Below are 13,782 nucleotides of genomic sequence, written 5' to 3'. Positions count from 1 at the left end.
CGCGCATGCGTTCGAAAGGGGTAACATTCCCCATCTTGAACGGTAGTATTATTCTGTAACCACATCTCTTGTGGGGTAGGTCGCAGATATTCCGTGACCGACGCGTCAGTAACGTCAAATAAACCTCGTCTACTCCGAAAGTGCGCTTTAGCAAACGTCACCCCTGACAAGTGAATCACTCGATTCGATTCGGGAAATCCTCTCCAGAAAGAGATCCAGGAGGAGATCTGATCCGGAAGCGGACTCTCGGGCGTGAGCGATTCTTTGCGACGTAGCAAACGTCTGCTTCCTCGAGCGATGTAATGATTACGCGCAATTCCGGATCCTATCACGACGAGACGGAAAATTGACGGTCACGGCTAGTGCATCGGAATCCTTAACGCAACCTTTGGTAAGAGAATTTCTTTTGACAAGATCAACAAACAGAATTTTATAATATTTAAATATTAATTTTTATTTTGCTCCCTTACGTGATATAAATATCTACCTAAACTTAATAAATAAATTCTACTACAGGAAATAATGGAAACAAATTTTTATATTATTTTTCTTACATCAAGATGCAAATTGTATCTAGCTATATTTGGAGAATAATTAGCTTAAGTTATTTTCTTCCCGCCAACGATTAATAAATCTGGCTTAATATTCTATTTCTACAAACATTCCGACAAACGTATAGATCGTGTAACAATTAAGATTATATTCGTACACGACCTACGCCATTTAATTAACGACCATGTATTTCTCTTCGCGCAGTCAGGCGCATGATGCAAGCATCTTGTTGGTTTCGTTTGTTATAATTATGGCAAGAGAGAATCAGTATTGTACTCGACAATAATAAATATATTAATTATATAATTTTTTAATATTTTAGATACTTGAATTACGAAATTTCTCTTAATGTTTTTTATTGTTATTATATTTTCTGGCAACTATATTGCATTAATGAAATGTATTAAGTATTAAGTATCATTGTATTAAGTAAAATACACATATAATTTTGTATTTGAAAGTGTACATTAAAAAAGAATTCAAATGTCAGAAAATATCAAAGTTGAGGAATGATTTGTGCTAATGCCGGATATTTTGTTCTCACTGTGAAAATATTTTTTAGTGAAAAATGAATAATATTATTTCTCTTAGTTAATCATGCAATGAGAAATTTATTTCTAGTTCATTTTATACATTATATCGTTTTAAAAAAAGATTATCTTTTATATTTTAGTTTCCCTCTCCTTCTCCATATATGTTTTCTCTTTCTCTTTCTTCCTAATCTAAAGCATTCAAATATCCCGATATACATCCTTGTATATCGCTGCTGTGACACAATCGTAATCCGATAGGGTATCAGCGAGCTTACCGTTGCGTCGTATCCGAATTTACGACCGAGGTTCATGGTCCACGTGTATACGTAGACGCGATGTAAACTTGATATTGATTTTGCGTTCAGCATCCGCGCGCACGATGCGCGCACGATGCGCGCATACAATCGCAGCAGCATACACACTCGTACACGTATCCGCACGTGCGTATATTATTTCGCACGTGCACCCCCTTCATCGCGAAATCCCGAATTGGCAGCACTACAATGGAGAAGGAAGTAGGGTGGCAGAAAGAGAGAAATTTCTGAAGGAGGGGACTTTTCAATGAGCGTACACGCGTTCTTGTGTATACGCGTGTGGCGAGGATAATGCACGCGAAATGGACGCGGCACGTCGAGTGGGAAATCGGTTGCGTAGGTCCAGCCTCGACTACGTCAATTGAAAAGAGAATCCTTTAAAAGATGTTTAAAAGTCGCTGGCATCAAATTCCATTAAATAAATTTGATCAAATAATTTTTTAACAGCTGTTCCGTTTTAATTAAATAAATTTGATTCAATAATTTTTACAACAGCTGTTCTCTGTTTTTTTTTAGATTGTATTATCGGCAAGGATAGAAATTTTATGACAGATATCCATTATGTAATTTGAAGTAAATGCGTTCGCGATACACGATATTAATACAATGATGAATTGATATACGTCGTTAATGCAATTATTTACGCTATCTTTAATAATATCTATACCTAAATGCCACTTGATATTGTATTATTCAAAAGGTCAATATAATTTATATGTATGACATGTATATATTGATGGAAAATCAGAGAGAGAAATAAATGAAACGGGGACGGAAAAAGTAATTCCCAAACGACATTCGTAATTATTCATTATCAATTTGCAATTGCATGTCAGATTTTATTGAAACGTGAGCAGAGAAATTTATCGCTAAGATGTATCGCTTGTCTATGAATGCAATAGAAGTCACAACAAAATATTGGAGAAAATATGTACACTAGTGTTCTTGACTTTTCGAAAATTTACATCGTGATATAAACTAGATCGATCTCTGCTAAATACGAATTTATGTTTTGAAAGAATCTCAGGAAATAAATGAATTAAAATGGAATGGGAATTTTTGCAAAATTCTCCATAAACTTGTAAAATTTCTAATCCTTCAAAAAAGAATGCGAAAAATAAAAAGAAATTAAAAAATAAACTTTTAACATTTAAAGAAAATAATAAAAGCAATTGTAAATATTAATAAATTTCTTCTCTAATTATTGATTTCGTAGATTTGAAAAAAATTCAGCTTTATGGAATAAATTAGCTTATAGCTTTCCATTTTAATCTCCATTTGATAATTATTAATTAATTTGAATTTGTCAGAAAAAAATAATAGTATAAAATTTCTTTTCACATTCAAATTATAGCAATCCCTTACATGGGTTCCCTTATGTAAGATGCTATCGCGTGTATCTCTTTTTATCAGAAATGTGCTTGTACTATGCGTGATAGGAAAACTAGAACAATTTTAATCGATAATACGAAGGTCGTAAAAGAGAATTTGCGTTTCATCCTTTCAATTATCCTCAAGGACCGGTTTCGCAATCCCTCCAGATATTCAGTGTCAACTTTCGACACGTTACAGGCTCCATGGCGGAGAAAATGTATTACTGGGGCGAGGAAAAAGATCAAGTCGACCCCGATCAGACCTTCATAGAGTTCAAGGCTAAATCGGTGGGGACGGACAAAAGACGTGAGCCGTCCCGCACTGTACCAAAGATGACGGTATCCTCGCCGCAGGGTAAAATGACCGAGATGAGCAATAGGGAGGAAGATGCCGAACGCGGCGGTTGGGACAATAAACTCGACTTCCTGTTTTCTTGCATAAGTGTCTCCGTTGGACTGGGAAATGTCTGGCGGTTTCCCTACCTTTGCTATAAAAATGGCGGCGGTAAGTCGATTTATAATACCAGATTTGCATAAACAATCTATATAAACGTTCTAAATATGTATTGAAATCCTAAATTAGTCTACGAATTCATAATTATATATTATTAATTTTATTTTTATTATCACAATTTTATTTATGCAATTTAATTATCTAATTTTGTACTATTATTTTAAGACAAATAATAATATAATATTATAACACTTATTCTACAATAATAGAATAAAATATATTTTTAATTCAATTTTAATACAATTTTTTCATTCATTTTAAAATATTTGTAATTCAAAATCAATTGTATTATTAGATTCCTTTTAGCTCTTAGAACTCTTGAATGTTATCTCATTTGCGAGCTTTCTTTAAATTTGCCAGTGTAAGTTGAGAATGCAGAAAGCGTTAAATTTCAGTGGTATCCGACATGCATAATTACCTCTCTAGCTTATGAAGTCATCCTTAATATATAAAGAAAATTGCGCGAGCTAAAATATAGTTTAGCTCGCAATTTCGTTTTTCCCCGAGAGTTTAATTACAACTGCACTGTTAATTAACTTCTTTTATGTATCATATAAAGAAAACATATTCTAAAATAGGAAAGGACAGTGATTTAAATTAAAACGAGATAGAGTATTTATTTTTTTATCACTCGACGTAAAAGTAATAATTATTATTTGCACAAGTAAATTGATTAATCATTATTTTTTCATTTATTCGGAATTTTGCTGCAGGTGCTTTCCTGATCACTTACGGTATCGCGATGCTGTTTTGCGGAATCCCTATATTTTTTCAAGAAGTCGCTATTGGACAATATCTTGGAGCTGGTGGAATGTCGCTAGTGGGACAATTATGTCCCCTTTTGCAAGGTAAGAAAATTACTTTTCGATATCTTCAAATTAATATTATATAACTCGGCTATGCCAACGATATATTAATAATCAATAATTTATTGTTATCTTATTTCAGGTGTGGGATATGCTACGATGACTATTGTATTCTTCCTCGATGTTTATTATTGCATAATTATTTCTTGGACACTTTTTTACTTAATAAGTACATTCGTGAATTTACCCAGAATACCTTGGAGTGGATGCGGTAAGTGACATCTCTTAAAAGTATCTAACGCTTATATGAAAATTATGTTGGATATTAAACCCTTTAAAACTATAGAATTTTTTAAAATATTTAGAATAGATCTTACATCTTTATATTTTATACAATAGCATTGCTCAAAAAATGAGAAAATGATTAAAGATAATTGAAAGTATTATATTAAAAAAGAATTGTGTTTTCTACATTCAAATAATATTTATATAAAATACTGTAAGCGGAATAAACGCATCTTTATCGCTATTTATATATTTAATTAGATTCTTGCTGTATAAAATCCGTATTCTATATAAAAATAAAACATTCTTTTTTCAGGAAATTGGTGGAACACGGTTGATTGCTTTGATGCTATGGATGGACGATTGAATTGTTCTAAAATACCTGCCGAAAATAATACCTGCCATCATACTACGCCCGTAGAAGAATACTGGGAGTAAGTAAAGCACATTACTAAATAATTGTTATAATATATAAACAAATAAAATAATATGAACATATATACAGGGTAGGCCATTTTAATCTACGCACTGAAATATCTCAAAATCCATAAGTTATACCACAAAAATGTTTCAGACAAAAGTTGTATGGTTTCAAGGGGGACATAAGATGGTGCCATTAGTTTGACCTTGAAGAATCACCTGAAGGTCACGTGAAGGTTACCTCCAACTTTTTAAACGGGATACCCTATATGCTTTTGCATATTCTTGTAGTCATCTCGAGAGCTTTCCAAAACATTATAATTAAGTTAGTTTTCATTAAGTACGTCATCTTATGGCGCCATCTTATGTCCCCCTTGAAACCATACAACTTTTGTCTGAAACATTTTTATCTTAAACTTATGGATTTTGAGATATTTCAGTGCGTAGATTAAAATGGCCTACCCTGTATAATAAGAATTACAGAAAACGAAAAAAGTGCTAGTTAATTTCCCTTTTGATCCAAAGTATATAAATATGTATTTTTTATATAATATTCTTTAAATTAGCGGATTTTCTAGACCTAACAATTTTAAATTACGTAATCCAAGTATACATATAGTAAACATATAGTTAACGAACTGTCCCTTGCGAGAATTATAGAGCCGATGATGTAAGTTTGAAAGCATCGGGGGATTCGTGCGGGACGTAAGAATGATAAGAAAATGCAATATTGATTTTCTTAAAATCAGGTCGAAGCAAATTCGTTCGTGCAATCGCGTTTATATAACGTATTGATGTCAACAATCAACTAATCTTAAGAGAACATTACAGGTTCATCACGAACTTATGCACAACTTATTAATTTAATATAAACTCATTATATATTCATTTCGCGGGACAATAAATGAAACAAGAGATTGTCGCAATTTTTACATTGTATTAATTGCATAATATAATTCTAATTAAATCTAATATGTATTTATATTCACATTTGTTCTCTTATCACAACTTATTACCTGAGATAAAGTCACGGTTGGGATATTGATGCGGATCTTTAAGGGATCTTCGTGTTTTTTTTAAATTTTGAATATTAATATTTGTAAGGTGAACCGATTACAGAGAATGACGTTGCATTTTCAGTCAGCGAGTCCTCGGCATCACGTCCGGTATCGAGACTATCGGCAAAATCCAGTGGGAGCTGCTAGGCTGCTTGATTGTCGGCTGGTTACTCGTTTACTTTATCATCCGGCGCGGTCTACATCAGAGCGGTAAGATCATCTGGTTTTCAGCCTTGTTCCCGTACGTGGTGCTTTTCATTCTTTTGGGAAGAGCGGTGACGTTAGAGGGCTCGTACGAAGGTTTGCTTTACTACGTGACGCCGCGATGGGAAGAATTGCGCAATCCCGGACCGTGGATAGACGGTGCTACCCAGATCTTCTTCGCGTACAGTATCGGTACCGGTGCCCTGCCCGCCCTAGGCTCTTACAACAAGTTCCATCACAATTGTTATAGGTAAGCGATGTAAGATCCTTTCCCGGATGGCAATTATCGGCAAGATATCGAGCCTCAGTAACAGCCATTCGAAAAGTAATTGTTCGCCAACAAGAATGTCGAGGCAGAATTTAATTCGTAGAGCTTAATTAATTTTCTCGATGCTGCAATCGTCGGTTTCGCAGCTCCATGACGATTTGAATAATCCATGTGTATCGCTACACGTTAGCCGTGTCAGATTTCACGTTGGCCTTACTTATGCCTAAATTGCGACAATTGCGTATAATGATTTTGTAGCGCGTTCTATTCTTAATTTTAAATCACGGTGTCGTCGTTGCTGGAGTCTTTCAAAAAGGGAGTTTTGTCTTGCAGAGACGCAATAATCACTTGCGTAGTCAATACCCTGACGTGTCTTCTGGCCGGTTGCGTAACATTTTCGATACTGGGTCACATCGCTCTGGAACAGCAAACGAAGGTGTCCGAGGTCGTCAAGAGCGGGCCTGGTCTTGTGTTCCTCACGTATCCCGAGGTCGTTCTCAAGCTACCCGGTGCTTCGTTATGGGCCATTATATTCTTCGTGATGCTGCTTGTAAGAAATTGTTATTCCAATGACGGAATCGGCTGTCGCCGTCTATATTTATATTATGTGATGTACATACATCGCTGTAAAAAAGGGTTTGGACACGTAACATTATCGTCCTCGGCAGGAAGATTCTTTCGACATGTCACAATTTAACGTCGAACTGTATATTTTTGTGCTAAAGAAAATTGTGAAATGTTCACGGAAAATAATATAAAAAAATGTGATATTAAAAGAAGATTGAAAAATTCTTACAAGAGATTTTTATTAAAAAAAAAATAAATTAACATAAACATAAATTTAGATTTTAATAAATTGAATCCTCTGCAATGTGTAAAACGATATTAGCACAAAATTCTATCAAATAGTATAATTAATAAATAATTAATAAATTTATAATTAATAAATTGATATAGTACCATATAATATAATATTTTATTTTTTATAAACATTTCACAATTTACAAGTTTAATGTAATGACTATTTTAGTCAGGCTTGTTCAATTCTTTTCTTAAAAATCTTAAAATTTTGCGATCTGTATATATAATTTATACTATTGTTCATGTAGTTAGTCTTCATAAGATTAATCGTGTAGCAGTAAGAATCATATTTTTAACAGATCACTGAATGATTACAATTTTAATGAAATATTGTAGATATTATGGAAATTCTAAATTTAAACGTAGATTTTGGAGCAAAGGTTAAGCATGGAGAAATTAGAATTCTTCCAACTTTTTACACAAATGTAAGATGATCATATACGAATCGCTTCGTCTTTCCACACAGATACTCGGTATCGACAGTGAATTTTGCATCGTGGAATCTTTCATAACCGGTATGGTCGACTACTGGCCGGATTTACTTCGTCCTCATAGGATCAAGTTCACCATTGCTATCTGTCTGATAATGTTTGGCCTCGGAATTCCGATGGTCACGAACGTTAGTATTCGGCGAACCATGTCAATCAATCAAATATATAATAAAAAAGTGGAATCGAATATATAATAAACAGTTTTAGACGCAGTGAAAAATTTGATAGAAGGAAAATTACAAAATATTATTATTCACAGGGTGGAATTTATATTTTCCAATTGATGGATTTCTACTCCGCGAGCGGTATGTCCATTTTGTGGGTGTGCTTCTTCCAAACGATCGCGATATCGTGGATTTTCGGAGCAAAGAAATTCTGCGACTGTGTGCATCAGATGATGGGAATTCGTTTGAATAAATTTTGGTACATATGCTGGGTTCTATTCGCGCCGGTGATCATGGTCGTGAGTATAATAATAATTACATATATTATTTATGTAAATTATAATTCGCAATATTATTGTCAAGTAAAGTAGAAAGCATAAACTAATACTAAGAAACGAATAAACTAAAAATAAAGTGTTTAATGCGAAAGTTTCCTCAATTACATTTTTTCTTATCTTTCAGTTCATCTTCGTATTTCAAATCGTGCAATATAAGCCACTTAAATATGGCAGCAGTTATGAGTATCCGACATGGGCGGAAATAGTGGGAGTATGCTTGAGTCTTTCATCTATGATATGGATACCAGGTTACGCGTTATATTACATAATAATGACGCCAGGATCGCTTAAGGAGGTAAATGAGACTTTGCGTGCAAATTGTATGCATATGAAAGCTATCTGGAACTATTATCGTACATAATAATGGCCATAATTATTTTAATCCGCTTTTTTAATCCAAGTTGCGAATATAATCTGCCAATCTTTTTTTAGAATTTCCAGAAGGGTCTGCAGCCGAACATAAAATCGCATACAAAATTACCGAAAGGCGAGAAGTCAGCCGTTATACCCATGTCAGAAAGCAGCGCCGGCTTAATTACGAAAAATAATAGTTTCCTGAGTCAAACATGATTGACGCTAGCGATCACTTTTAATTCATATATTAAGTTACACTTATCGTAAAAATAATATATTTATAGAGATAAACAAAATTAAAAGAGTCCAGCACGATTGGACATTCAGTAGTAATTTGTGTCAAAATGGACGCGTGTCAAATTAATCAGTTTCGTATATTCAGTTAATCAGTGATCATTACATTATTATTTATTTAATACTAAATCATAGATATTATATTTATTTTAGTAACGTATTCCTGGTAAATACATCAAAGATTCTCCTTAATACCTTAATAGCTGGTTAATTATAACGTTTTAATATTGCAATATTGAATTATTTAAGAAAAAGAAATATTTCAAAGAAAATTTATTTAAAAATTATGTAATATATAATATATTATATGTAATTTTCCATATATTTATATAAATTTATGAAAAAATATATTAAGGATTAATGTTTTAAGAAATGTAAGAATAACTTATTATTTGATTTCAAGCTTATTTTTATTGTTTAACTTTATTATTAATGATGCCAGCTATTAAAGTTTTAAAAGAGAGAAATTTAGCTGACAAGGAAATTATTTAGAGATCGCAATTAAATATAAATGATTCGTTTGTGTTGACCAAGCTGTTAAGATAAAAGGCATAATAAGAGAGGTATTAGATGCGTGGCGGTTTAAAAGGAGTACTTATATAAATAATAATAGTATACTGCGCTAGAGAGAGTGTGCATTCAAATACCTATTTACGGGGATGAATTAAAAGAAGTATATTTTTATATCGCGATTATATCGCGATAAGGTATATGAATTTTTAACAGAGAGGTCATTTGGTTGATAATTCGACTGGTTTCAAGGAATTGAAAGTTCTCATAATAAAGAACGACGTGCGAGCTCTTAAAATTAGATAGAAATTTACATTTCTTGTGTCCATACTTAAAATGGTACACTCACGAGTGTTCATGCGTTCAAAGATTCCGCTTGGTGAGTGCATTAAAAGATTTGCTGCAACCCTGCGAAGTAAAATAGAAGCGTAGCGTATAGAGAGTTATTGACAGTTACTAAATATATTCGTAATATACTAAAGTACAAGTAATAAAATAAAACTATAATGTAATTTTGGCATGTATCGTATATGTATTTTCAAGTGGCTCGATGCATTCACCGAGAAGAGACATCTTCAATTCCAACTAGTCGTGATAATCAACTGGATTGTAGCAGGATACAGAACGTTTCTAACAAAGTTTAGCAGTTTATACTGCACTCAACTTCGACAGCACAAATATTACAATTTATTTCGCATTTCTTTTCACGTGATACAATTATAAAGACATATTTATGACGTAATATAAGATTATAAAGCGATGCATAAGTTCCGTTATTTATTTGCTTGAAACTCAATTTTTTATAACGCATAATATCAATTAATTCTAGCAATTTTTGTTTTAAACGCGTGTTTAAAACGTATAGAAAACTGATTCAAACTTGCAATGTGTAACGAAGTATTCAGTGTCTGAGACACGTCTGACAGTATTAGAAAAAAGTTAAAGTTAAATTTAGAAGAAGATATGTATGTTACATATATATATAATTATTGGAAAAAATTGAGACTTTATTCGATGAATGATGTTATCAATTTAATCTTCTATATTCCAAATAAGGTTTTTAATTTGCCCGATCAATTAAAATGCATCAGAGAATGACGTTTTCACTTGGAAAAAAAATTGTAGAAAATATAAAAATTAATTTATTTTATTGCCATCACTAATACATTGTAATTGTCACTTTTTTAATTTCTATTATTTCAAATTTTCGTTTCCTCACGTAAAAATTTTTTTATACGAGTGATTTCTCATTTGCTTGAAATATAAAAGCAATAACGTACGATACGAAGCGATATGCTTTTTCTCTCAACCGGCCTAATTCATATTAAGAATATGTTCTCTTATTTAATTATCGTATAGAGTAATCGCGAGCGCTATTCGTCGAAGTGTTACAATTGTTGACGTTGTACAATACTAAGGGATATGACTGCGATATTCGTTTCTATTTTAGTACCATACGATTGCGACGCGAAGTACTTCCAATAATAAGCTAAAAAAGGAGCGATATTGTAAGCGATATGTAAGTCGGATCTGCGTTGAACAATGTGCGTATAAAATGGCATGATTAATTCGTAAATTTAATGGGTCATATATTGGCAGAAAGAGATGGCGGTATAGTACAATGATTTAAAACGATGGCTCTGTTTGCGAATGATAATATTGGAGCGAAATATTTGTGCACACGCCGAGATTATTTGAGCATTAATCGGCAAATTAATCAATGACACGCGAACATGCAAAAAATTTTTTCATACCCATTACGAGCGAGAAAACACAATACTGCGACCGTATATGTGTGTGTGTATGTTTAATCATCGCAAACATTTGTTCAGCGCATGATAGCGTAATAACGTATCTCCATCTAACTGTATCTGTAAATATATTCAATGTAACGTACACATAAACACAATCGAGGGGGGAGGGGAGTGGGAGCATAAATTTCCGCGATTATTCTTGGCAATATATGCATACGCATTATTGCCGAACGCAGAATGACCGCATGTGTTTATCGATCGCGCAGATGACTCGATTATGGCTCGACGAACCGCTGCTAGAACTTGTACAAAGAATGAAGCGTGTTATACGAATATTATATTTCTATATACGTATATATACATTACGTTTTATACGATGTATAGTGATATATATGACCGTGGGAAAATCAAAAGATCTGAGCCAAGGCAGTATTGTTTTTTGTAAATTCAATTTACAATTACGATGTGACGAAGAAAGCTCTCTTTTTTCAACGTTGTACAATTTTTCTGTAATTTAAGGTTTATCGCCAATTTTGGCCGAATGTTTAATTCTCGATTATACGCGTATGATAAAAAAATGTTTTATATTGTTGTTTTATATCATCACAATTACTGAAATACTATACAATTCGTTTATTCGTACAAACAAATTCGATTTCGAAATTTTATTTTGCTAAGAATATAGAATTTCGCCTAATATAAAAATTTTTCTAACTTTAGATATGTATATTACTGTATCATTTCAAATGTAAATATTCGACATACTTTATCATAAAATAATCTTTATTTTTTAATTTCCGCAGAATGTATTTTTGATTACGATAGGTAAATTTAGTTCTATTTATTGTTAGATTTAATTAAAAAATTTTGAGAAATTTTTTTATCTAAAATAAATTTTTTTACTAATGTTATCGTATCGTGAAATTTATCAATTGATTTTATCGTGTATTTTGTAACATCTATATTTTGAGAGCCACAAGCATTTCTATGTTTCACGAATTTCAAAAAATATATAACAGAACGAAATAGTGAATAAAAATTTTGAAATAAATTTTCGGAAAATCAGATTGCGTGATTTCTGAGTCGTAATGTTGAGGTACGTGTTCGAAAACTGAAATTTGTTTATATGCAATTATTTTTCGAGCGATACATGCGTTAAAAGCAATGCATTATTTGCGAATGTATACTGGCTTAATGCATTGGGTGTTTCACGTAGTTATAACATTATGTATACGTTTTCGGCTAAATTGTAACCATATATATGTACTTGAATAAATATTAACGCCTATTACATTGCGAAATGATTTTTCATATTTACATATGTACAGCAATAAGTAATAATTTTGTTCTATTTTGCATATTATTTACATAATTTGTATATTATATACATAATTTCTATCATCATCGTAATTGTTACGTACGATTGTTTAGATATAATTTGTGGACGTTCATTATATTCGCTTTTTTAATGTCCGTCCAGTTGTTTAATGATTATTTACTAAATTACAAATTACAGGCTCAGATTAGAATCCTGGCAGTCATTACTCATATCAACATTTTGATTGCCAATAGAATTGCGCACAGGATTTTGTATAATGATTAACAAACGTGGATGAAACAATGTACAGTTTCAATAGTACAGATGTCCGTAATGAATGATTATAATGCTTTTGCAATATTCCATTGCTCGATAAACGATCGCGATGACAAATGCAGTTCACTAATGATGCAACGTCGAAATAATTACGTCACACGTATACAAAGCTTTCGAGAAATAGATGTGTGTGTATGAACTCTTCTACAATATAATTTCTGATAAATTGCAAAGTCTTCTTAACCGAGTTTCATCAAATGATACAGTCGAAAGTCTGTCGTCTTTTTATTAAGAAAAAGAAAAAAAAATACGGCAAAAAATACATCCGGTTCAAAGCTTTCACAGAGATTATTATTTTAAAGATAAAAATAATATATTTCAAATGACGGTTGTAGAATCGCGCGGAAATGTGGATCATCCTTCGCATCACACGCCAACGAGATGTCAACGAGAGGATCTCGAATATCCTTGTCATTCCTCTCTCTTTCTATCTATCTATCTCTCTCTTTTTCTCGCATGCGCACATTTGTGTGTGTATGTATCTGTGTTTCAACGTCTCAGCTTCTCATCTTGCGGAACGACGCATCGTTTCACGGCGTGTTTTACGATAGCTAAAGGCGACGTGATACGGGTGAGCAAAGTGCGAAAGGCGCTGATGTGTGCCGACTACCCGTCTGCCACAGTAAACCCGATCGTTACGCGGTCTTATATTTTGCAGCGGCGAGTATTATCGCGATACTATCGCGGATCCGCCATGGACCCATCGTTTGTCAGTGACATTCCTCTTTTACATAGATGCGCGCTGTCTTACGCTCCTTGACCGCGCTAATTGCGCGAAAGGATAATCGCGAAAGGACATCGTTGCAGACGAGTCGAACTCCCTGATGGGCATAAAATGCACAGACTTTTAAAAATAATCATTTAAATTATTATATATTTTATTTCAAATAAATATATATTATTTGTTTTGAACATAATATTTTACTTTTAATATATACATTGATTTTCCATGAAAATAATAGCCACCAATTTGTCTGAATTATTAAAATTATTAATTGACATGTATAGTTTAAAAAGAATTAATAGAAATATATA

General features: G+C 32.7%; 1 protein-coding gene across 1 annotated transcript; it reads left to right on the top strand.

The window, feature by feature from the left end:
- Positions 1-43: 43 nt before the first annotated feature.
- On the top strand, positions 44-12,384 carry LOC145974595 (sodium- and chloride-dependent GABA transporter 1). Its single transcript, XM_083104535.1, has 11 exons — positions 44-391; positions 2,972-3,277; positions 4,000-4,134; positions 4,235-4,363; positions 4,694-4,811; positions 5,938-6,309; positions 6,661-6,877; positions 7,655-7,807; positions 7,939-8,142; positions 8,306-8,476; positions 8,614-12,384. The coding sequence occupies exons 2-11, from the start codon at positions 2,977-2,979 to the stop codon at positions 8,749-8,751; spliced, it is 1,938 nt and encodes a 645-aa protein (XP_082960661.1). The 5' UTR covers positions 44-391; positions 2,972-2,976; the 3' UTR covers positions 8,752-12,384.
- The last annotated feature ends 1,398 nt before the right edge of the window (positions 12,385-13,782 follow it).

Source organism: Camponotus vicinus, unplaced genomic scaffold (assembly GCF_025532165.1).
Source record: "Camponotus vicinus isolate PSW18456_S1 unplaced genomic scaffold, iyCamVici1.0 SCAF_7, whole genome shotgun sequence".
Taxonomy (NCBI): Eukaryota; Metazoa; Arthropoda; class Insecta; order Hymenoptera; family Formicidae; genus Camponotus; species Camponotus vicinus.
This window is presented reverse-complemented; position numbering and strand designations above follow the sequence as displayed.

Coding starts and splice junctions, on each gene's coding strand:
- LOC145974595 (XM_083104535.1), top strand. CDS start 2,977: ATGGCGGAGAAAATGTATTACTGGGGCGAGGAAAAAGATCAAGTCGAC. Junction 4,812..5,937: donor CCCGTAGAAGAATACTGGGA/GTAAGTAAAGCA, acceptor TTGCATTTTCAG/TCAGCGAGTCCTCGGCATCA. Junction 8,143..8,305: donor TCGCGCCGGTGATCATGGTC/GTGAGTATAATA, acceptor CTTATCTTTCAG/TTCATCTTCGTATTTCAAAT.